The sequence below is a fragment of the Apiospora marii genome, assembly GCF_038362585.1.
Source record: "Apiospora marii strain CBS 49790 chromosome Unknown utg000013l_segment0_segment0, whole genome shotgun sequence".
Lineage (NCBI taxonomy): Eukaryota > Fungi > Ascomycota > Sordariomycetes > Amphisphaeriales > Apiosporaceae > Apiospora > Apiospora marii.
Window position 1 is genome coordinate 3,274,134 of NW_027117384.1, and position 22,009 is coordinate 3,296,142.

At 54.8% G+C, this 22,009-nt stretch overlaps 2 protein-coding genes across 2 annotated transcripts; one reads left to right on the forward strand and one right to left on the reverse strand.

Annotated features, from left to right (window-relative positions):
* Positions 1-481: 481 nt before the first annotated feature.
* On the forward strand, positions 482-2,741 carry PG985_016132 (uncharacterized protein; the record flags this gene model as incomplete). The annotated part of the gene is made up of 3 exons (XM_066835898.1): positions 482-560; positions 624-2,311; positions 2,391-2,741. The coding sequence occupies 3 exons, from the start codon at positions 482-484 to the stop codon at positions 2,739-2,741; spliced, it is 2,118 nt and encodes a 705-aa protein (XP_066677101.1).
* A 2,215-nt stretch (positions 2,742-4,956) lies between these two features.
* On the reverse strand, positions 4,957-7,733 carry PG985_016133 (Protein phosphatase regulator; the record flags this gene model as incomplete). Its single annotated transcript, XM_066835899.1, has 2 exons — positions 4,957-5,421; positions 5,529-7,733. The coding sequence occupies 2 exons, from the start codon at positions 7,731-7,733 to the stop codon at positions 4,957-4,959; spliced, it is 2,670 nt and encodes an 889-aa protein (XP_066677102.1).
* Positions 7,734-22,009: the final 14,276 nt, after the last annotated feature.

The window sequence follows — 22,009 nt, forward strand, 5'->3', positions numbered from 1 at the left end:
CGTTACATCGCGCCATCGTAGCACCAACCCAGATGTGACAGGTCCGTCCTCCGCGGTTTCACGCCCGCGCCAGAGGGGATGGCCATTGCCGCCAGAGCGCACCGGGCACCTCGAGTATTGGAAATCTTGAGAATCTTGTCCGTCCCTTGGCTGCACTCCTGACCGTCACAGGTATGGCAGGACGCGCCGGTCACAAAACACCGAGTCTTTCTTGGGAGCGACTCCTGTTCCGCCCGGCGATGGGCTGAGCGTATGCCGCATATGCGGCTAAGAGACGAGGAGGAGGGAATGAGGGGGTTGAGAGACATTGTCCTGGAACCGCGGCCATCATACCGACAAGAAGCGTCTCGTTGCCCAGATCAAGACTTTCTACAAACATGAACTATTAAAAGCGTCACCGTCCCGAACGGATGGTGTAGTCGACCCGAGGATGGACGACGCATTGCATAACTGAAACCCGATTCCAGATCTATCTAACATCATGGAAAACCTATCGACAGACACCAGCCACATCCGGGAGTGGCGATCCATCATCACCCTCATCGCCTTCTTCCTGGCCAGTAAGTGGTGCCACCCCTTGACACCTCTCCCCATCTATTGCCACAAGCTCACCATTAACTCAGATATCGCGGTGCTCTTCCCCTTCCACATCCCCCTCCCCATCCCCCGCATCCTGTGGACTGCCGCCCTGAGCATCTTGGTCAAACTGCGCATCATACCCCCGCGGCCCCAAGACGATGGCGCCCACCCAACCCTCGACCATTACGGCCGTGACAACACGGGCATCTTCCGCCTCGTCCGCTTCCCCATCAACATGATCACGGCCCCCCTGATCGCCGACCTCTTCCTGCTCGCCACCCTCGCCATCGGCCGCGACGAGGTCTACAACGGCATCGTGGGCGCCAACAGCATCGACCCCATCGACGTCATGGTCTTCTTCATCACGCTGGCCTACATCGCCCTCTCCCTCGACGCCTCGGGCCTGATCCGGTACCTGGCCTGCCGCGTCCTGAAGGCCGGCAAGTCCGGGCGCCGCCTCTACTTTTATTTGTATAGCTTCTTCTTCGCCCTGACGACGTGCATCGGCAACGACCCCATCATCCTGTCGGGCACCCCGTTTCTGGCCTACATCACGCGCGTGTCCAACATCGAGGCGCCCGAGGCCTGGATCTACTCCCAGTTCGCCATCGCCAACATCGCCTCGGCCATCCTCGTCTCGTCCAACCCGACCAACCTGGTGCTGACGGCCGCCTTCAGCATCCGCTTCATCGACTACACGGCCAACATCATCGTCCCCGTCCTCTTCACCGTCGTCCTCCTCTTCCCCTTTTTGTTGTTTGTCGTCTTCCGCGACCGCGGCTTCATCCCCCAAAACATCGAGATGCAGAAGCTCGAAGGCGATGACGAGGGAGAGTCCGTCCAACCGATCAACCCCAACATTCCCTACGCCCAGCACCTCGGCGGCGGCGACGACCAGGGCTTGCGGGAAGTCATCCACCCCTTCCTCGACAAGAAGGGCGCCAGCTTCGCCGCCCTCGTCATGGCCGCCACCCTCGTCACCGTCCTCGCCCTCAACGCCGCCACCGGCGGCGAGGTGCCCGTCTACTGGGTCACCCTGCCCGCCGCCGTCGTCATGTTCGGCTGGGACGTCGCCTTCGGCTGGCTGGGCCGGCACGAGACGCGCGAGTTGGCCAGTCGCGGGCAGAGAGAAGCGGAACGTGCGGAGATAGCCCAGGCCATACTTGCGGAGCGCCGTCGCGGAGAGATGACGATGCACGACGAGGAGGAGAAGTCGGAGCTGCCGACGCGGCCGCGCGCCGCGCCCGTGGTGTCGCCCAGCAGCACCGAGGTCGAACCCGCCTCGGACCGCGACGACAACGACAACACCAACAACACGAACAACGAGATCCGTCCCGCGCCGCCGCCGCCCCTCGTGCCCCACCGGCAGCCATCCGACGACGAAAAGAGCCGGAGCACAGCGGACGCGGACCTCGAGCGCCAGATCTCGCAGGAGCTCCAGCTCCGCCACCACCACCACCAACAACAACCCCCCGAACCGACGGCGCTCGTGTCGCTGTTCCGCGACGCCAAGGCGTGGGCGCGGGCGACGTTCCCGACCGCCACGACCGTCTTGGGGCTTCTGCCCTTTCCGTTAGTGCCCTTCGCGTTCGCCATGTTCGTGCTGGTGGAGGCGCTGGTCACGAAGGGGTGGGTGCCGGTGTTCGCGTACGGGTGGCATCACTGGGTCAACAAGACGGGGACCGTCGGCGCCATCGGCGGCATGGGGTTCGTGTCGGTCATCCTCTGCAATGTAGGCTTCTTTTCTTTATCTCGAGTAACCTCTATTTAATAACGACTGAGTACGGACCAATCTGACTTCCACTTTCCAGTTCTCGGGCACCAACATCGGCACCACCATCCTCCTCTGCCGCATCCTCCAGACCTGGCAGCAGATCCACGCCGACGCCGGGACCGCCATCAGCGACCGCACCTTCTGGGGCGCCGTCTACAGCATGGCCGTGGGCGTCAACTACGGCGCCTTCAGCTCCGCCTTCAGCGCCTCCCTCGCCGGCCTGCTCTGGCGCGACATCCTGGCCAAGAAGGGCATCTTCCAGCGCCGCACCGCCTTCCTGCGCGTCAACGTGCCCATTATTTCCGTCGCCATGGCCGTCGGCACCGCCGTGCTCATCGGCGAGATCTACGTCATCCGGGGCGAGCAGGAGTACGTCCTGCGGGAGTAGTATGTAGTAGCTAACGGATGCGGACGGCGGCGGCGTTCATTCCGGGGGGATCATGTGATTACGGGGAAATGAATCCGCATTCTCGTAGTCTCTACGTGTATCCACCTCACGAACTCCCGTGGCATTGGGAGAACTGGTCCAGTTTACCAACTGCCCACCAGCAAGAAGCAGGGGGTAGGGAGTAGCGGGAGACACAGGCAGGCCCCACAGAGAAGACCCAGACTCAATTTTGAGTACTTTTGTTTTTTTCTTGTTCGTGCATTGGCATCTAGACGGCCTGGCCAGAGAGCCTGACTAACAAGAACCCTACCCGTTCATCCTCACGAGCCGTAGCCTGCCACGTGATGCCATCAATCAAATAAACCCACATTCACCCGTTCCCAAGGAGAGGGAGAATGCCTAAAGTGGGCGCGTGTTTGTTGCCAGATGCCCCGCTCCCAAGCTCCCCAGTCGTCGTCGCCAACGAACGATTGCAACTGCATACCAAGGGGGCACGGTGTTTGGTCCGTCGTGCATTTTTGACAGCAGCTTTGGCCAAGGCAACTAGCCATCCATCCATCCACTCATCCAAACGGTGCCATCAGATGGATGGCCTGCAGTGAGAGTCGCCACCAGTGGTGGTCTTTCCACAATCAATAATGTTCCCACAACATATTGAAGTTTTTTCTTCCCCTGGCCTCGATGCCAACCCATTCCAAAGATCCAGCCTGCCAGCCCGAAAGAAAGGATGCCGGTGGGGTAGGGGATGGGATGGCTGATGGACCACGTACAAAAAGTGGCCCCACACCCATCCATGGACACATCCCCCAACCCACCTGAACGTGGAGGGGCGCTGGAGGGGCTGTCAAAGCGCCCGCCCGCCAGCACAGCACAGCACGACGCACGTACGCCCAAGCCAAGCAAGGACAGAAAAAAAAACAAGACGACAGCGACGATCACATAAACAACAAGAAAGAGGCAATCAAGATTCATGTGAAAGAAGAATGATTTGTATTCAAATGAAGCTGTTGTGGCTCCCATGAAGTGGAGAGGGACCCGGTTTCCTACTTATATACCTATGTATTATGAAAACAAGTGTCTCCCTGCCGAGAGGCATCGTGAAAAGTGCAATTGCGGAATCTCATGCATACATGGGGCTGCCTGCCCAATTCCCCCAAGTCTCGTTTATCCCTTGGGTATCAATCAATGTTTTGTGTATCCGCCCATCCCGCACTCCCCGTAACGCCAGAAGGAGAAAAAAAAAGGCAAGAAGGTACCAAATCCCCCGACTTCCACCTTCAATCCGACCGGAAGCACTGTGCCAGCTGGATGGGTAGTAGACAGGCAGCCAGTGGGTGCTGCAGTTGCAAGCTGGACCCTGGCTTGGGAAGATGCATCGGGGAGGGCCCGAAACGTTCCAGCCATCATCAGAGAAACGTAAGATGGAAGTAACATGGCGGAGACCCCCGCGAGGAGTCGTGCCTCATGCTCATGGTTCACAGTCTCGAGCCCGGCACTGGTTATGTGATAGTATCGCGCGTTTGGTTGGATAGAACATAATTGTTGCTAGTAGTCGACACCAATCTAGCCCAACTAGAACAAAGCCATCCCCATCCATCATCATCAAAACGCCCATGTCCCCTTCTATCCATTCGACTCCTGCAGGCGCACCAAACTTGGGCCACCCAATGCGCCACACGCAGAGCAGCAGACTGTCCTCGCACTGATTCGCGACGCCAAATGATCCAGACGATTGAGAGGTGAGCATTATGCATTAGAAAAAGAAACACCACCCCTCCTAGTCTGGTATTCATAGCAAGTCATCATATGTACCCGTCCAATGGCCCCCGCCTGTGAAGCCAGTCGTGGATTGCCAATGCCTGAAAACGCCGTTATGTAAAAAGCAGTAGTATCCCCAATGGCCCCCCGATTTTTTGTTTCCCCTATTCGCTACGTGTACTGCAAAAAGGACAATGACACAACTGGCAAATGCCGTTCGTTGCGATGCTGCCGATGCCTTGAACGCCTTGCCGAGGAAAATGCAGTCAAAAAAACAACTCCGTAACAGTCGTGGTATAAAAGGATGAAAATGACAAGTCAAGAATGTCCGGGTCCGGTGCGCCGTCGACAACGACAGGCCGACCCTTCCTATTGTCGAGTTGTGCAAAGCCCCTTCCTATCGGTAGCCTCGCAATGTTTGTTTGTTCGTTTGTGTATGAGTGGGATATGATATCTCTCAACCTCGAATAGCTGTCGCAGCGTGAGCCTCAGGTGAAAACGGGAAGCGGTCCGACATTTGCTGCGCATGGTGGTACGGCATCGCATCAAAGCCAAGTCCACCCGACGACGACGACGTACCGGCTAGATGGGACAAGGTCCCAGGGATCGAAGTCGGTCTAGCCGTCGTCGCGCCAGAAGTGGGCGGGCTCGCCAATTGGCGCGGTGCTGAGGGCAGCCCGTTCAGTGGTGACTCGGCCGGTGAAGCCCCAATGGCAACGTGCGTGTTGTGGAAGTAGGGGTTCAGGTTCTGGTGGATAGCATAACGCAGAGCGCCGTGCTGAGCCTTGTCCATCATCGGGCTGCTGGCGAGGCTGGAGTCCGAGCTCTGGTTAGCCAGAAAGTCGTCGCCGGCACCGTCGAATCGAGCGTTGCGCAGAGTCCCGTCCTTGAGCTGGGGGCTAGACTGCTTAGAGCCATTGAACTGGAACATGACTCTATGTTAGTTCGACGTCTTCATCGTGGGTGCGGCGCGCAGAGTCCGGGGAAGCAGGGAAACCATTAGGCTACGGGATGTCCGGGAGTACGTACAAAGCAGTATTTGTTAACAATCTCCTCATACGAGGCAGAGGCGATGGTGGCGGATGCCGGAGATCCAGGAGGGCCAGAGAGTTGAGAAGGAGTAGGTCCGGACAGCGCGACTTCCTTGGCCAGGGCGGGAGGGAGTTTGGCATTCGAGTTGGCCACCTGGGTTTGGATAGGCGGGCCGAAGGACAGCTTCTTGTGAGGCTTCATGTAAAGGCCATCACTAGGCGGGCTGTTACCCTTTTGGGCCTGCTTGACTGCGTCCAGCGAAGCACCAAAGTCGTACCGGTTGGCAAACGCAAGGCCGCTGGGGGCCGAGAGCTTGTTGGCCAGGTTGTCGCTTGGCAAGCTGGTCGTGGACTTGGATGCTCGCTTAAGACGGATAGGGGCGCTCTCCTCTCCAAGGAACTCATGGATAGGGCCGTCGTCCCACATCTTGTGCTCGCTGCTGAACTCGTCAAACACACCGGCAGGCATAGACTTCGGTCTCGGAGCCGACGAGGGGCTTGAGCGTCGGTTGCTACGAGGCAAAGAGTGGGATGGTCGGGCACCGGCACCTTGGAAGTGCCTCTTCCCGTTCTGGGGCAGCATCTTCTTCCGGAAGTCAATCTGGAAGTTCAAGTCGTTGTTATTGTCCCAGTATTCACGGCCGTTGACATTATACCGCACGCAGAAGTACAGGGTCTTGGCCTCGAGGTTAGCGAAGTCGGAGAGCTTGATGGTGAACTGGAAGCGGTCGTGGCCGGCCGGCGTCTCTCTAGGTCGGATCTCGTGGCTGTACTCGGCTCCCACCTCGGACACCGTCTTCCAGTAGTCGAACGTAAAACGGCAGACCACCGACTTCTGGAACGCCATGTTGGCAACCGCAATGGATCCAAGTAGCGACTTCTGGTCCGGAGACATCCAGATCCGCTCCACTCGAATGGGCAGGGCTTTTCGTAGCGGGGTCTCGACAGGGAAGTTGTTGATGACGACCTCCCACTCGAAAGGAGGAGTCCGTGCTGCCGGCTTGTCCGTGTTGAATGGGTACTCGGTGTCACTCTCGTAGTTGTCTGCCGGCGACGACCCAGCGCTGACGGCAAGGGGGCGGTCGACTTGTAGGAAGTGCCGCACGTGCTCCAGGTGAGAATCGAAGTGGACGGCTTTGGAGAAGGTGGGGGTGCCGGGCATACTTGACGGTCGGCGGGCCGCGGCGGGCCTGAGTGCTGGCCGTACAAGCTCGCCTGACTTCTTCCTCACCATCTGGGGCTTCTGAGGAGGCTCGTCCATTTCCGAGTCCTCTTCGGATGCGGTGGGTGTGGCATCTGCAGACTTGGAGACGAAGATGTTAGGTTCTGTGTTAGAGCGCATGTGAGAGATGCGTCGGTGGCCTGGCGGGGGCTTGTGATGCTGGACTTCCTCGGCCATCTCCTCGATCTGCGAGGGAAGAACCAGCAAGTCACCCGGAGAGGACGTCCGGTCAGGCGAGCTTGCTCGGTGCTGCGGGATGGCACTGATGGCATCCTGCAACTCCCGCAAGTTCTCGATCTCCCGACCGCGGGCATCGTCTCCACCAGCCCCTTCATCTTCGCTAGAAGTCTGCGAGTCAGGCGGAGAGATGATGGCACCGGCAGGCATCGACCGACCATCTGTGACGGGAGGTGGGGATTGCCGTACCGGTCCAGCGTTAAACTGGGCTGCCGCGGTCGCTATCGAGGCCGCGTCCGCCATCCCCTTCAAATCATCCGATGTACCAGGTGGTGTAATATCTGGCGTCGATCCATTGGGTGCTGCTCCTGATCCAGCACTCACCGAGGGTGTTCGTCTGTGCTTGGTCAGATACGAGGCCGACCGAGGCAGCGAAGGCCTCGGAGACTGGGCGTTCGGGGAGGCGGGGCTTGTTCTATGGAACGAGGACCTCCGGCTGACGGTGGGTGATGAGGGTGCTGAGGACGCAGGAGAGCGGTAGGAGGGCGGCGTGTAAGGCATTCCCGATGTGAAGGGTTGCCTCGGTAGAGAGACAGGTAGTGAGGTGAAGGACGAGAGGCGGTTGTCCGACGTGAAGCGGCTTTTGTTCTTAGGGCTTTGCCTGACGGGTGGCAGACAAGGAAACAATTTCCTCCAGGTCTCGAACCAACTGTCGATGGAAGATGCGTGGGTCGCACCTCGTGTGAAAGAGACTGGTGGGCACTCGTAATGGCCGGCAGCTGCGAGGGAAGAGTTGATTAGCATTCTGTTTCAGGACAAGTCGAAGCAATGATGCGTATGTCCATGGTCTGGCCTATATAAGCAGGCAGTAGTGCTTTCCCCCACTTGATCCCAACACAGCAAGCAGATCGTTTCCAAGAAGGGACGTGCAATTGGCTTCCTAACCCCATCAAACATGGGGGGACGTGGCAAGCGGCGGGTTCTCATGTATTTATACGGGCATCTGGATCCGGGGAAAAGCGTGGTTTGTGGAATGTGCAATGGTATGGGGTTTGGCCAAGGCCAAGTTGGAGACGTGTGGTGTTGTCAGAGGTAACGAGGCTCAGGAATGAAGCGTGGTCATGGCTTCAACCGTTGCGCCCATGTCTTGCCCTGGACTTCCCAAAATGGCAATCCCCTCCCCTCTGGATCCAACCCCATTCGTGGTGTTTGCTGTGGCATCAAACCAGCTTGTGCGGTGCTGCTGCTGGGGCTTCGGGAGATTTGGACGCAAGGGATGGAAAGTGTAGGAAAGTGGGAATACTCACAATCAAAAAGTGGTGTTAACGTAAAGCGGTGCAGGCGGACTGTCGTAGGTTACGCAGTAATTGCCAGCTGAGTGATAGGCGGGTAGGTAAGTCTCTCGAGGGGACAAAGGGAATGCAGAGGCAGTATTCCAGCAGCAATGCAAACGAGATCCCAAGTAGCCCAGGAGGAGCGAGGGTGCTGGCAGGGTATCTGCGAATACAGATACGAGCCGAGCGAGAACGTAGGCGAAAACTAGGTCGTCGTGCAACCTTTGAGTGAGCAAGATCGTACAAGTTCCAGGAACTGTGCCGGACGAAATAGAAGATGGAGAAACCAGGTTCGAGGAGTCCCAGGTAGCTAAGGCCGGGCTACTGCTTCGCGGAAAAGCAGAATCGACGACTCGTTCACTGATGCTCCGGACATGTATGCCGTCGAAGTGAATCGGCTGGCGATAGAGACGATCAGGAAGCAGGAGGAGCTAGAGGGGGACAATGGATGACCGTCAAGGTCAAGAGTCTGGGCACAGGCCGGAGGGCTCTTGATTTGATCGGGCTGGGCTTCGCAAGAGATTGCGTCGAGCCGTTATCCTTTGTCTAACCTTAATGATGGTTATTGGCGTGCTTGCACTTCCTTTCTTCTGAGCCACAATTGAGGAAAAGAAGATTAAGGCTCAAAAGTAGTCCAACCGGGAAAACCAAATCAATGAGTCCACGGAAGGGGGATAAGTGTAGCAAAAGGCAGCAACACCAAATGGCGACGACGACGAGGAGTAGTCTTGTCGAGGTATTATCGTAAGGTGAATGAGTCGACCAAAGAGGCGGTTGTTGCAAATGGGGTGGGAATCGGTCCGTTCTCCAGGTTTCTTTCCTTTCTCGGTCTTTCTCTCTCTTCTCTCCAGATTAAAAAAACAAGACACACGGTTCTCGGGTCTCGGGTCTCTCTGTACGGTGCGGGTGTAAGGTGTCGGGTTAACCTTAAGGATTGGAGGAAATCCACACGCAGGCTTGAAGGGATTATATCTTCAGAAGAGATGGCAAGTCTTCGAGATATTCCACGACAATGAGAAGCTGCTGTTCTCTGGTGTTGGTGGGATTAGAGGGATGTTGCAAGAAGCAGCTGGGGATGGAGAGGAAGAAGGTGGGTTGGCAGGCAGAGGGCTAGTTTAATAATGGTTGGGGCAGAGATACGAGTTGGTTTTGAAGGAAAAAGGCCCACCCCCCGTCTCGCTCGTCTTGACTTTTGCAGGTTGCAGGGGATGGATCCAAAAAGATAGGACTAAATGCCTGCAGCAGGGGAAAGGCCAGTGAGAGAGAAAAAAAAAAAAGAGTACATGCCCCCCCGGTGAGGGAGAATTGATCGAATTATTTGGGGTGAAGGCACGGCGAGGTACCGGGCAAAGTCACTGGCACACCGCACCACCTGCGCTGCACTACCTGGGCTGGGGGTCTGGCATACAAATCAATTAGGGAGGGAGCCGCTAAGGCTCTAGGGCGTTAGCAGCTGTTGCAGTGCAGTGGTACTGTGGTGGGTGGTAGTGTACTTTGTTAGCTGCAGCTCGCGTCCAAGACCAAGGCCAAGGGGGGAGGGGGTTCCGGTATGAGTGAGCGAGCATGGGTGGCTCACAGACTGCAGAATGGGTCGACTTTTATTTTTTCTATCCTCAAGGGATGGGTCGGGTCAATAGGTGAACGATGGGTTGGGATTGATGGGGGTGGGCCTGGAGCAAGAACTGGAGATGGAGATGCTGGCTGCTGCTGCTGCTGCTGCTGCGGGAGAGCCACTCTGCCACTGGAGAGTCAAGGAGGAGCCCTGGCACTGGGTGCAGCAGTACCAGTCGCTGCGCTGCCGCTGCAATTCAATGGGCGACTAGGACCAGGGCCGCAACTGGGGGGAGAGTCGGCTGGGGGTGGGTAGGAGGTGGGAAGCCAGAGCAGCTTCAAGCGCAGGAGGTCCCACTCCCACCCAGCCGTGCATTTCGCGGCACCATCGACACTGTGTACCTGAGATTATGGCGTTGACCGGTTTACCTGCATTCAGACCAGACAGGAGGAGCCTAGGAGCCCCAGCAGCACAACGCTTGCTACGCTACCGCTGACGGGTTTACGGCTACCAGAGCTGGCTATCTCCTTTTTCTCCCATGGCGATGGATACGTTACGTAGTTTGGATTGTTAACGAATGGCCTGGTCGGCGCAGCGAGGCTTTCTCGTTTGTCCTCTGGTCTGTCTGCTGTGGCAAGTCGGGTAAAGTATCAAATCGACGGCGACCAAGGCCAAGGAGGAATTACGCGGGTAAGCGGTAGAATCATGCGAGAACGGACAGAAGAGAGGCGTAGTGGCTTTTTTTCTCTTTCTCCCCTTTGCTTCTCTGCTACGGCGGCGGACCTTTTTGCCCTGTTTGAGAATTGCCAATGGATTTGATTGATCGTTTAATCTCAACTTTGCGCTCGTCATCGGCCGAGCTAAGCTACACCGGGAAGATTCCCCTGCTGAGTTTAGCCCACGATGCGACGAGCGGGAATCCTTTCAATTCATCAACACAATTCCCTGGTATTGCGTTTCGAAAGGCCAGTGACAACCTTGCCTCTCGCCTTTCTTCCCTGGCTAGCTCCCCGGCGCCAGGCTCTCTCTTTGTCTCCTAAGTACCGATGTCAAACCAAAGAAAAACCATAACCCACTGCCTGTGCACTGCAACGCGCGCCCGGGCCCTGATGGGGAAGGGCAAGGAGAGCCTCATCAAGGATTTCTCGCCGTATCGCTTGCTGATCACTCGCTAATATCTTCGAAACATTTGTCCAGGGGGGAGGACTTGAAGCATCGTGTTTTCCTCGCTTATTTGGTCGCCGTTATTATTGTTACTGCCAACAATGTGTGCTCTGCGTCTGAATCAATAGAACGAACTCTCTGCCCAGCCGATCGTATGCGAAGGAATCCCAATGGATATCCGAACCACGAAGACATCGCCATGCGTCTTGTGTGTGTACGTATTTCGCGCGGGTAATTCTTATGATATGCAATGCAGCAAAGTGGATATGCTCAGAGGTAAGTACTGTAGAGACGGACGGACTGGAGAATGGAGACACGAGTTTTCTATTCTAATTTCTTGTCTCTGTTTCGGCCTCGTCTCTCTCTCCATCGACTCGCTAGTCTTGCCCGTGCTCTTCTTGTGCTGTGGATAGTGGATTGGTTTGCAGATAGAGACAGTCAGTGAGGGTCAGTGAGGGCCACCCAGAGGGCCGCGGAGAGCGTACTAAATTTACCAGTCGCCCAGCTGTACAGGGGGCCCCCGTGGTTCTACTATTTGGCGGTTTTTTCGACCCAGCGCTGCACGACACGCGCGATGATGACGTCGTGGTGCAACAAAGAATGGCGCCAGTCTGAGTCTGCCCCCCAGCCAGAGGAAAACCCCCATTGGAGCGCGCACGATGGCTTCGTTTCGACGTGAACCAGTCATGTTTATTACCTGCGGCATGGACATTGGGCAATTGGACCCAATATGGAAGCCGACAGCTGCCAATAACAGAGAACAGCGAACTTACGGGGGCCCGGGCAGGCCTTTGCTCCCTGTCGACGATCCCCGCCAAGCGAGGGGAGGTGGGGCTCCATTTTCTCACGGCAACCAGATGCCAGCAACTTTGCAGGCGAATCATGGCGCCATGTCCCCAACCTACCAGTTCTGTCAAAAGAGCATGAGGCTTTCATTGACAGGTCTTGGACGACGACAATCCTATATCAGAGTAAATAATATGACCCTGCGTAACACGATAAGCACAGTAAGCCACGCCATCCAGTATGATACAAGTCTGATGATCGCTATCTTGGAGAGCCTGCTGCTGCTGCTGGCTGCTGCGCCGAATTCTTATCTGAGGCAACAAAAAGGCTAGGTAGGCTCCCCCACGCCTGCACACTGTGTGATGAATAAATTGCCGTCTTATCAATTCTTTTGGCTTCGTTGCCAGAATCGTCTGATGCAATATCAATGTCAACCGTTTTGTATATGGTTAGAGTTTCAGCAGTCTCTGCGCAATATGCATTCAGCCAAGGAACCTTTCTCTCATGTTCATGTCATGGCCGATGCACAGTTGTCTACCTGTCACTCTTTCTGGGCATGAAAAAAGAAAAAAATATGTGTCCATGTTGTTGTCGTCGTCCGTCGTCGGTTGCCGTTCCTAACTCCCACCTCCCACTTCGCTCCAGCCTAGCCCGTCAGCCCAGTCCCCTATCCATCCCATCCTCTATCGCATGCCATGCGGGCCCTGCAATAAGGGGTTCACGTTAGTCACAGCCTTGACAGTGTGCGCGACTTGTTGGTGTCGTGGTAGTGGCGAGACAGGAAAGCCTAATGGGATGCGCCCCCCGCCGCCGCTACGATCTGGGTGCATGTACGGTGTGTAGATGTAAGCGCCGAGAATCGTCGGGTGTGCCATCTCCCCGGCTCGGAGAGGGGACTCCCGACCTCGTCTGACTGGACAGACAGTCCAGACACATATCAATTAACCTTTATGTCGACATTGGGGGTCCTACATGGCTGGCCCAGTCCTCGCCATGGGATTTGTGCGCCCCATATATGCCATTCTGCACATTCGGCACTAACGTGACCACATATGTATCGCGCAAGCTCAAAAAGGGCACCCAGAAACCTGTCCGGCAGGCGAGCTATGGTGTTTTGAGTTTGCGCCAGTCCTGCCCACGCGCGCCGGCTCTCAAACGTCGGTGTGCAGACGCCCGACACGAAACAACATCAGACGGACGCAGAAGACGAAGAAAAAGAAAAGAAAAAATGGCTGCTAGGTCAACACCTGCCATGTACAGCAATTGCGCACATAAGCGAGGTATGTAAATGGCATTTGCATTATGTCCGTAAGCTATCAGATAATCCGACGTCGACTTGACCGGATATGGGGTCTTTTAATTGCCATTGACAAATGTCGAACCCAATCCCGTGGCCGTCCCAACTAAGACATGAAACACAGCCAGTTGCCGGTATGGCTATCTTTGGGGCGAGATAGAATTCGTATCGCCTGGTGTTGGCGAGTCAGGAGCTACTCGTCCTCCGATTCGACAACATACCTGCCAGTAATTAAGTAGTAGTATGACCGCTCTCGTGAACGAACAAGAACAAGATGGCAACTCGCCTCTAGGTATGTAGTCAGACAATAACCAGAAAGCGACGAGGGACTCGGGGAGCAGCATAGCGTGTCCACTTGCCACTCTCCATGCGAATCATCACAGTCACGCCAGACGGTCACATGAAGTAAGGTATGTCGGGGGACATATGCAGATATGCTGCCTTGACCAGGACAGCCTGACTAACCGGCGCAGTTGGCCCAGGATTGTCTGTGCAAACTCGGCGTGGAGACGAGAGGTGCTCTAGTGCGCACACAATGTCTCGGGAGTCGGGACCTTTTACTCCAAACAAAACTCCAGACAGCACTCCAGAGTCTGCGAACTGGGCAATCCTGGAGCAATGGGGCAATGGGGGGCACCCGGAGCTGTCGTTATCGGCCAATGAGAGTCTTGGTTTCCAAGTCTTGTGTCTGTCTGTCATTGCTTGCACAGTCTGGATAAGAGCCAGCAGTTTGGCTTTTATGACCACACGTGAGGACATTACATGTAGCATATGGGCAGCATACACCTACAGATAGAAACACTTCCTCCCCACAGTGACTGACATCCAGCGCCGTACCCCACCAGGCAGACCAGACCAGCATCAAGCCCGCGCGGCGAAGCATTGCTCCTTTGAGACAGGACGGGCCTAAGCGAACCCACTGCCCACCGCCTGCCCGCGCCCATCAATTTTGACTTTCAGCTGGGCATATCGCCAAACGGGGGCGTTATTGATGTGAATAACGATCATGATACTATCTTTACTAAAAAGAAGAAGAAGGGTAGGTGTGCACACACACTGTTCCACCCCCCTTCCCGACGAGAAGACCGGTCTGGTGTCCTGGCGCAAATATGATGCCGACTTTTCCTTCCTGACGCTTGGCCTATCTTTGTATGTGTAGCGGTGCCAGGCTAGCCAGGTTGGAATGGGATTGATTGATAGCGCAACGGTCGACCGTGATTCGTCGATTCCACTTTGCGCTCCGGTGGGATGTGGCGCTTACACCGGACCCTTGCTTAGCCCCCAAGCCTCATGCCATCCCATCCTCAGGCCATTCGGTGTCTGGACTGTATTCACTGACCATGTTAACGAGAATTGAGCCACATGCCACATGTCAGTTGAGCATTAACTCGAGGAATTGAGGCTCTCGTCAAGCCTCTTTCTTGGGCACATCTCATTTCAAGACGCTTACTTGTGGTGGTCTGCTTCTACAAGTGGTAAGCCGCCGCCTGACAAATGGGCTGGCGTCATCTGCTTCTCGGATAAATTGGGGAGAGGTGGCTTCGGATGACGCCTCCTCGGATATGTCTTCTACCTCCCTACACAATCAGGTAGGTAGTAGTGCACGCCCAGCAGCGTCCAGAATCTCCTCTCTCCGGATGCGGCGGTGTTTATCTCGAGATTCGACCATTTGCCGGGCGCCGATCCGCACCGGATTGGGCAGGGTGTCTAGAGTGTCTAGACCGTACGATTTCACAATTCCATGCCCCTCCTGCCTCAAGATCCACTATCAACTCCCCCATGGGAGAGACACGAAGGCTCCACCCAGCACATTTTTAGTAAGAGGCCCCGGTACCATTTTGCATCTGCATTTTCCGTCCTCCTGGTGGTGGAGAAGACATGGGCAACGGCACACGAAGGATGGGCCGTATATTCTCGCTGAAATTGCCATGACCAACATCAAACTGAAAGCAGTCCTTCAGCCGCGCGACAGGCAGACAGAGTTCTGCAGCCAAGTTGGATGCATTCTCTGGTGGTCGCGAAGAAAAACCCGTTATCAGCGAGCAGTTCCGACACCGGCCAGCCTTCTCGGGTGTTGCAGGGTGGGTGAGATGAGGCCATGATAGGCTGTCGGGGTTTGGATGAGACGATGCTGCAGGGAATTTCGGCCTGTCAGGACACCAAGAACATGCACATGTAGATTGCCGTCTCGGAAAGTCGATGTCGTTCTGTTTGCATCATCCAAGAAAAACAGGGTCCTCCGACGAGAATGAAGGGTCTCCTTTTTCGCCAACCCTACCCTTCTCCTTCTTCGCCGTCCATCGTATGAGATTGGCTGGCTACGGTCATATCCATGGATATAGGCTACATGGGACTCCGTACACACCACACACACACCAAATACTCGGCGATGCTGGTCTAAGCCCGCTTTGGTAGTAGTAGCTGCACAATGCAAAAGAGCACGACACCATCCGTCAATATTTGGCATACGACAACAATACCTACTCGCTGGGATCGGCATGAATTCCTGCTGCAATAGTTGCTAATCTGGGGGACGTATATGCAAGAGCCAGCATACAGCGAGACGCCAGATCACGAAACTTGCGACACCCACACACGCACGCACACCATCAGCCAAGCAAGGCCAGAACGCAACGCACAACACGCTTCGAGACAACAAAACAACCTCCCATATCATCCTGAGATGTGAGACAAGCACACACAATCTGAAAGGAAAGAAAAATTTTGTCTTGGGGCGACTAGGTGCAGGACGTCTTTCTGATTCGCAGGCCGTGGGCTTGCATCTCATTTGCCACCCTGCAGGTTAATGCAGTGGCATGGCGCCTCGAAAGGTCGAAAATTAGGAGAGAGGCGTCCAATCAGGCCATAGTCGAACGATCAAAGGGGTAACATTTGGGACTACGGATACCTAGGATTTTATCGTCTTGTTTTTTTTTTTTTTTCCTTCCTTCCTTCTCCTTGTACCACCCGAGACCGTTGAACACGAGGGGTTCTTTTTCTTCACTGGCTGCCACGAGAGAGGCCCAAACCTGTCTTACCTAAGCCTTCAGAACGCCCACCTGCCTACCTACCTAAGTAGGTTTTTCTTTACGGCTTCTAGAATCAGCAATCGCGATACGCCATACGATTGACATTGGATGACACTTTTCCCAGGATGCAGGACAAACTCTTAAACTTACCCAAGAGAATGAATATTTACGTATATCAAAAAAGTATGCACCTGCATACATCAACTGTCGTTGCTAGACGTCCTCCGGAGTGGCATGTTGTACCGAATGGATACAGAAAACAATGCACTGTATTCAGTTTGGGGCTGCTGGTGAATAAAAAAAACACAGTGCGTGCGACAGGTTGAGCGTTGGTCAAGCGATTGCATAAGACAAAGATCATATCGGAACTTATTATATCCCAAGGCTCTTGGCACTGGCCCAAGCTCCCAGTGCTATCTGGTGTGTGGGTGTGTGCCAGAAGGTGCGCTGCCAATCCCTGTAGCCTGTTTATTTCAGCCCCTCCTTCCCTGTCGCTTCCAGACACAGCACGGATAGGCTTCAGCAGATTGGCCTCACGTCGACGAAACAGACAACCTAATTGGCATCTTCGCCGTTCGCCTCTTCGCCTCTCCTGGGATACCAGTCAAGATGAAGCCGCGCGCAGCTCGTATCTATGCACGCCCAACAAAGATCACACACCCTCATCATCCAGATTAGATGCACCTGTTACCTAGCACACTGTAACGGATCCCGCATTTCGTCATTCTCCCTCCATCACCTTTCGAGGCCTGCACGATATGGGACGGTATCATGTATCAATCAATATATCCCGATGATGTGACTGTTGCTGTTTTTCTTCTACATATCTAATGGCTGCCCCCATCTGCCAAGAAAGGCAATTCTGGGTGCATCGGAAAGAGCGACGAGAAGGTTGAGTTTGGGCTGCTTTACGTTTTGCCTTGAATGCGAGGCTTGGAACGCCGTGGATTGTTCCAAAGACTCTGATTACTGCTGCTGCTGCTGCTGCTTTATGCCACGTCACGTTGCCCGCGACCACGGGTTTTACCTCCTTCCATACATTAGGTATGCGGTTTGCTATCGCTACGGAGTACCTGCTGCTGCATTAACTCTGGCGCGAAAGCAAAGAAGGTAGAACAAAGTGTATTCCGCCTCGGACCGGCCATGCCGCAACCATCAGCACCGAACATATCATGCTCGTCTGCGGAACGCGCATCAATAACGCGTGTTGATGATGGTTGTCCTTGCCTGACACCGCACATGCGCACTCCATTTTATGAAAATCCCAACACAAATCCAATTCCGAGAGGAGGCTCAAACCAAGGATCGGCAGGCCCAGCAACGGCGGCCGAGTCCGTGCAACTCTAACCAATGGGTCTCTCCCAGCATCGGCCGTTTTGTCTTGGATCATCGTTTGTTCGTTCGTTCGCTCGGGGAGGAGGAGTCGACTTCGGACTCCAGTCCGTATCCCCACCATCGTGAAGTTTCCCGGTCATGGGCTTTTGTCACCCTGGCCCCTGGGGATTTTGACATCTGCTGCTAGACTGTTAACTTTTCCCTTATTTGACGGCCTTGGCAGGGATCTCAACTTTTGGTGTGGTCCCCTTGCCCACCCCTCCTTAGCCCTTTTCCTAGGTACTACTTACAGTACTTACCACCACCAGCAAAAAAAAACCCTTCGAGAGCCACACCACCACACCCATTGTGCTTACTGCACGACACTCACCTTATGTAACCCACATTGCCCTGCCAGCGGCGAATGGTGGCTGCAGGATGAGCAAACAACCTGGTTTGCGTGCATAGATATCAGGGTTTCGCTATTGCTACCACAGCCAGACCAGCGGCGGGCGGCAACAGCACCACCAGCAACCTCAGTCAACAATAGCGAGACGAGACACACACAGACACACACCTGTTATCATCACCACCACCACCACCTTCACCCTCACTGCATACATACCACCTACCTACTTCAACCTGGATAAACAAGCGTTCCACTCAGGGTGAAAGTCCTCCCTTCTTGTCGGTGATTCAAATCTAACAAGACTCGCTTGCGGCTTTGCGCGGCTCATCTTGGCTCGGCGTTGATACTACATACTATTTTGTTGTTCTCCGGGTCTGAAACATCATCATGAACCGGCCTGGACGAATCAGGCATCCCGCCGCCCTGTCTAAGACGCGTCCATGCTGACAAACCCACAAATATGTCTCAGGAACTCGGCACCGTTCATCCAGACGCTCGTCACCCTACGAGCTATCGGTCGCCGAATCCTCTTGGGTGATTGGTGCAGGCAATACAGGAGAGGACCTGCGTACTTCGGCGAGCATGTCGGCTCTAGGTGACATGTTGAAATGAAATGTAAGTACGGCTGTCGGGCGGTGCACAGTACACGGCAATCCTGAGGTTCTCGCGAAGCACGTTTGTCCCCACGGACGCCCTCGGGCACGATGTTGCGCAGCCAGCTAGCAACTACAGTAGCCAACTAGGTAGAGCAGTGGATATCATTTCGGAAACTACAGAAATGGGATGGAACATGGGCCCATGCTGATAACCCCGGTCTCTGGGGATCGACGCTCAACACTTCTGGATTGGGAAACATCACCTAACGAGCGCGCGCAGTGGAGCTTGTCCAAAAATTTACAATCCCGCTTATTAGAGCAGATATAGGGCAGGGGTTCCAAAGCTGCAAAGTCGACCGACCTAGAGCCCTTCTAGACATTCATCGACAGACGACAATGCGTGTGCTTAGGCTGCTATGGAGTTTTTCGCAGCTAGCAAGCAGGACACGCAGCAGCAGATCCTTGGGACGGACGGTTTGGTTTTATTTTAGGCCGCGCTGCCGCGACAAGCCCTCCGCCCTCTGCGCCCTCGCAGCAGCTGGTTTTTATCGCGCATGGGGAAATGCTCCTACATACACCCAGCCTACGTGCGTACTGGTAGAGGGATCAACATGCCGTACCTGAGGATCATTCGCCCGGGCTCCGAACCCGCCGGCAGGGGAAATGCCAGTTTGATGGCGAACTAGGGTGATCTTCGTCCTTTGATTTGACACGCGGCTTTTCATCGAGATATGAGATATCGTCTCGTGTAACTAACTCCCTCGTCGATATTCACGCCGCACGAGCCTTTTTTGTTCATTTCTTCTTGGCATCACTAAAAGGCGCGCACTGTACTGTACCGGCTGTATGAAACAGAGATGCCCTCTTCCCCGACAAGGTCCAAAACCCCCGCGATTCGGTGCCTCACTCGGTGCCTCCTGCTCCTTCTCCATGGGCAACATGTAAAATGTCGGCAGCGGAGCACTCCCCGTGGGACCACGAAACTAGCTTTTCTGCATCGTTTCGCATGGCGGAGACGGTGGGCTCTCTTTTCACCTTGGTAGACCATTATTAAGATACCACGTAGATAGATGGGATCCATCAAAAGATGATATCACCACGGTAGTTGAGAGGGACCACAGTCATCGTCGATGTCCCACGAAGCTTATAACACTTGATGCGTCGCAAGTGTTTGGGCGTCGCTCCCCTTGGATTCGATCCATAGTCCTGCGAAAAGCACATACACACTGGCGGTCAAGGATTGTTCACGATCACGATAGCGCAGTCTGTTCCCGGTTCTGTCACCAAGAGGAAATGAAGAGAGCAAGGGAAAAAAAGCAGAAGAAGCCTTCAGTCTAGTATTCACGGTAAAATCCTGCAGATTTGTTTGGTTACGAGGAAGAGGACCTTCCTTCGTCTGCCTGACAGGAATCCTTCATTTCCTTCCTTCTGCTCCTAAATTGGACACCAATGCCGTCTCGGAATAGCCTCTTGTTTTTGCGTGCTGCTGCGAAATGAGGGAGAGAATGTAGAGAAAACGTTGCCCAATTCCCACAAGTCCGGAGGCCGTGACGTCATAACGGGCTCCGCCGACCGGCGACAGCCATCGGGCATTTCGCATCAGATCGAGCAAAGTCGAGGCTTCTGGGGCGTCGTCCACCAACCACAGGCCACGGAACGGAATGGGGTTTCTGGCAGGCAGGGCCACAATGGGGCCCCAGGCTTCCAGGCAGGCAGGAGCAGGAGCCCCCCAGGAGAAGTAATAAGCGAACAGGGCCTGGGTTAGCTCCCTTCAGCTTACCCACAGGCAGGTTTAACAAGTGCCCCTCAGCCCCTCCGGGGCGCTAAAGCCAGCAGCAACAGCAACAGGCACCACGCTAAAAGCAATGGTTACCTTCTAATGGCCTGTCAGGTTGACGGGCTGGGGTATTATGGAAGATGGACCAGATACTCTCATTCGTCGCCGGAGGGAGTTGGTACATGCGAAAGGGAGAGCGTTCTCGCAACTCATGATACTTCGTTATCTACTTGAGCATGCTGGGAAAGTGTAAATTCCATGCTACTGTACGGCTTCAAGACACAACCCGACTTTCGGATGTTCCTTGCTGGCTTGCTTGCTCGCTCTATATCGCGCAATGCTCGCTTTCAAATCAAGTCGAGGCCGGAAGAAATGGCGCATGTAGAATAATTATCTCGATGACCGATTCATTCGCAGTGTGTGCGGTGTGAGATAGAGACAGAATCCCAACAATTATCGGTTGGTTGCGTCTGACTGCACACATACTTGCTTACTTTCGCTTGCCGGATTCCGTGATAACTTGGAAGTAAGTAGGTAGGTAGGTAGGTCCGCTCGCTCCCGTGTTGAGGCTGCTTACCTGTGCCTTGCTTACGGGAAATTTGATTCGTCTCACCTCTAGCTGCCTTGGCTTAATGATCTTCCTGTTTCCAAATACAGGGAGGAGTCTATCGTGGCGGGCGTGTCGCTGGAGGGGCGTGAGATTGATGGAGAGGAACTGTGGCTTGTCATCACGATCTGGCTCATCAAGCAAGCACGTTGTATGTTCAGTGGTTACTGGGGGCACAGTGCACGACTGCTGACAGGTACAAGCTGATAGATCCAGAAAACGCCGCTGCGTTGCGCCTCTGGTGATACCGCAAATCTGGTTCCACGGCCCGCGACATTGGATTCGGTGCCATGGCAGAACCATGGTCGAGAAACTTTGCTCGTGGCTGGCTGACTCCTCCATCTGTTCAATGTTCCGTAATACTGCTGGTGGTTGCCACTGTTTGCGCCCCAATTCAATTCAATTCGTGCAGTGCAGTGCAGCGCAGTGCAGTGGCCAGGCTAGCTGGCAGTTAGTTGTTAGGCCATGTGGTTTTAGTTAGTGGGCACCTGCAATGCGTGTCTCAGTTGCAAGGCTTGGGGCTACAGAACAACACCACAGTATTTGTCTTTACCGACTACCAAAACCGTGGTTTGGAAGCGGCCTCGTGACCTGACGGCTGCATATCCCCTCAAGTTTAATATTTGATATTAGGTTTGATATTCCAAAGGATCGTCGGCGTACGTGAACTTTTTTTTCTATTCTCCAAACCCCGAGGAAAAGATCGGAGGCTCGGCTGAGACGGCTTGCTCAATTCGGTCGGGCTGTGCAAAGGAAGCTGAACCAAGAGCCATCGGCGCGCAACAACAACCCGACTTTCCAGCAACTGGGCTCCGTACACCACGCGCAACGACGCACGATCACACCATTGCTGTGTGCTCACTTCTCTCTGTGGCTGCACGGCGACGCCATTCCTTATTGTCCCCTCAGAGGTTGGCTTCGGTTCTGGAACAAACGCCCGTCAGCGCGCGAGACCGCAGCTTATCTCGATCAGGTGACCCGACTAGCCATGCACTCTCGCGCTTTTTGAGTTTGTGTGCCGACGGAGATGCCTCCAAAAGTCTCTTATGGCCCATCCCTATCAATATGTCTAGGTTTGGTATATGTGTACGCTGGCAAACAAGCGGTGAGTTTGCGATGTTGCTCGCTGCTGCTGCTGCATGCAATCCCTTCCCACGGATGCTCCGGGGGTTAGATTAACGAGTACAGAAGTCTGGGGTAGCAGTTGGCAGGCAA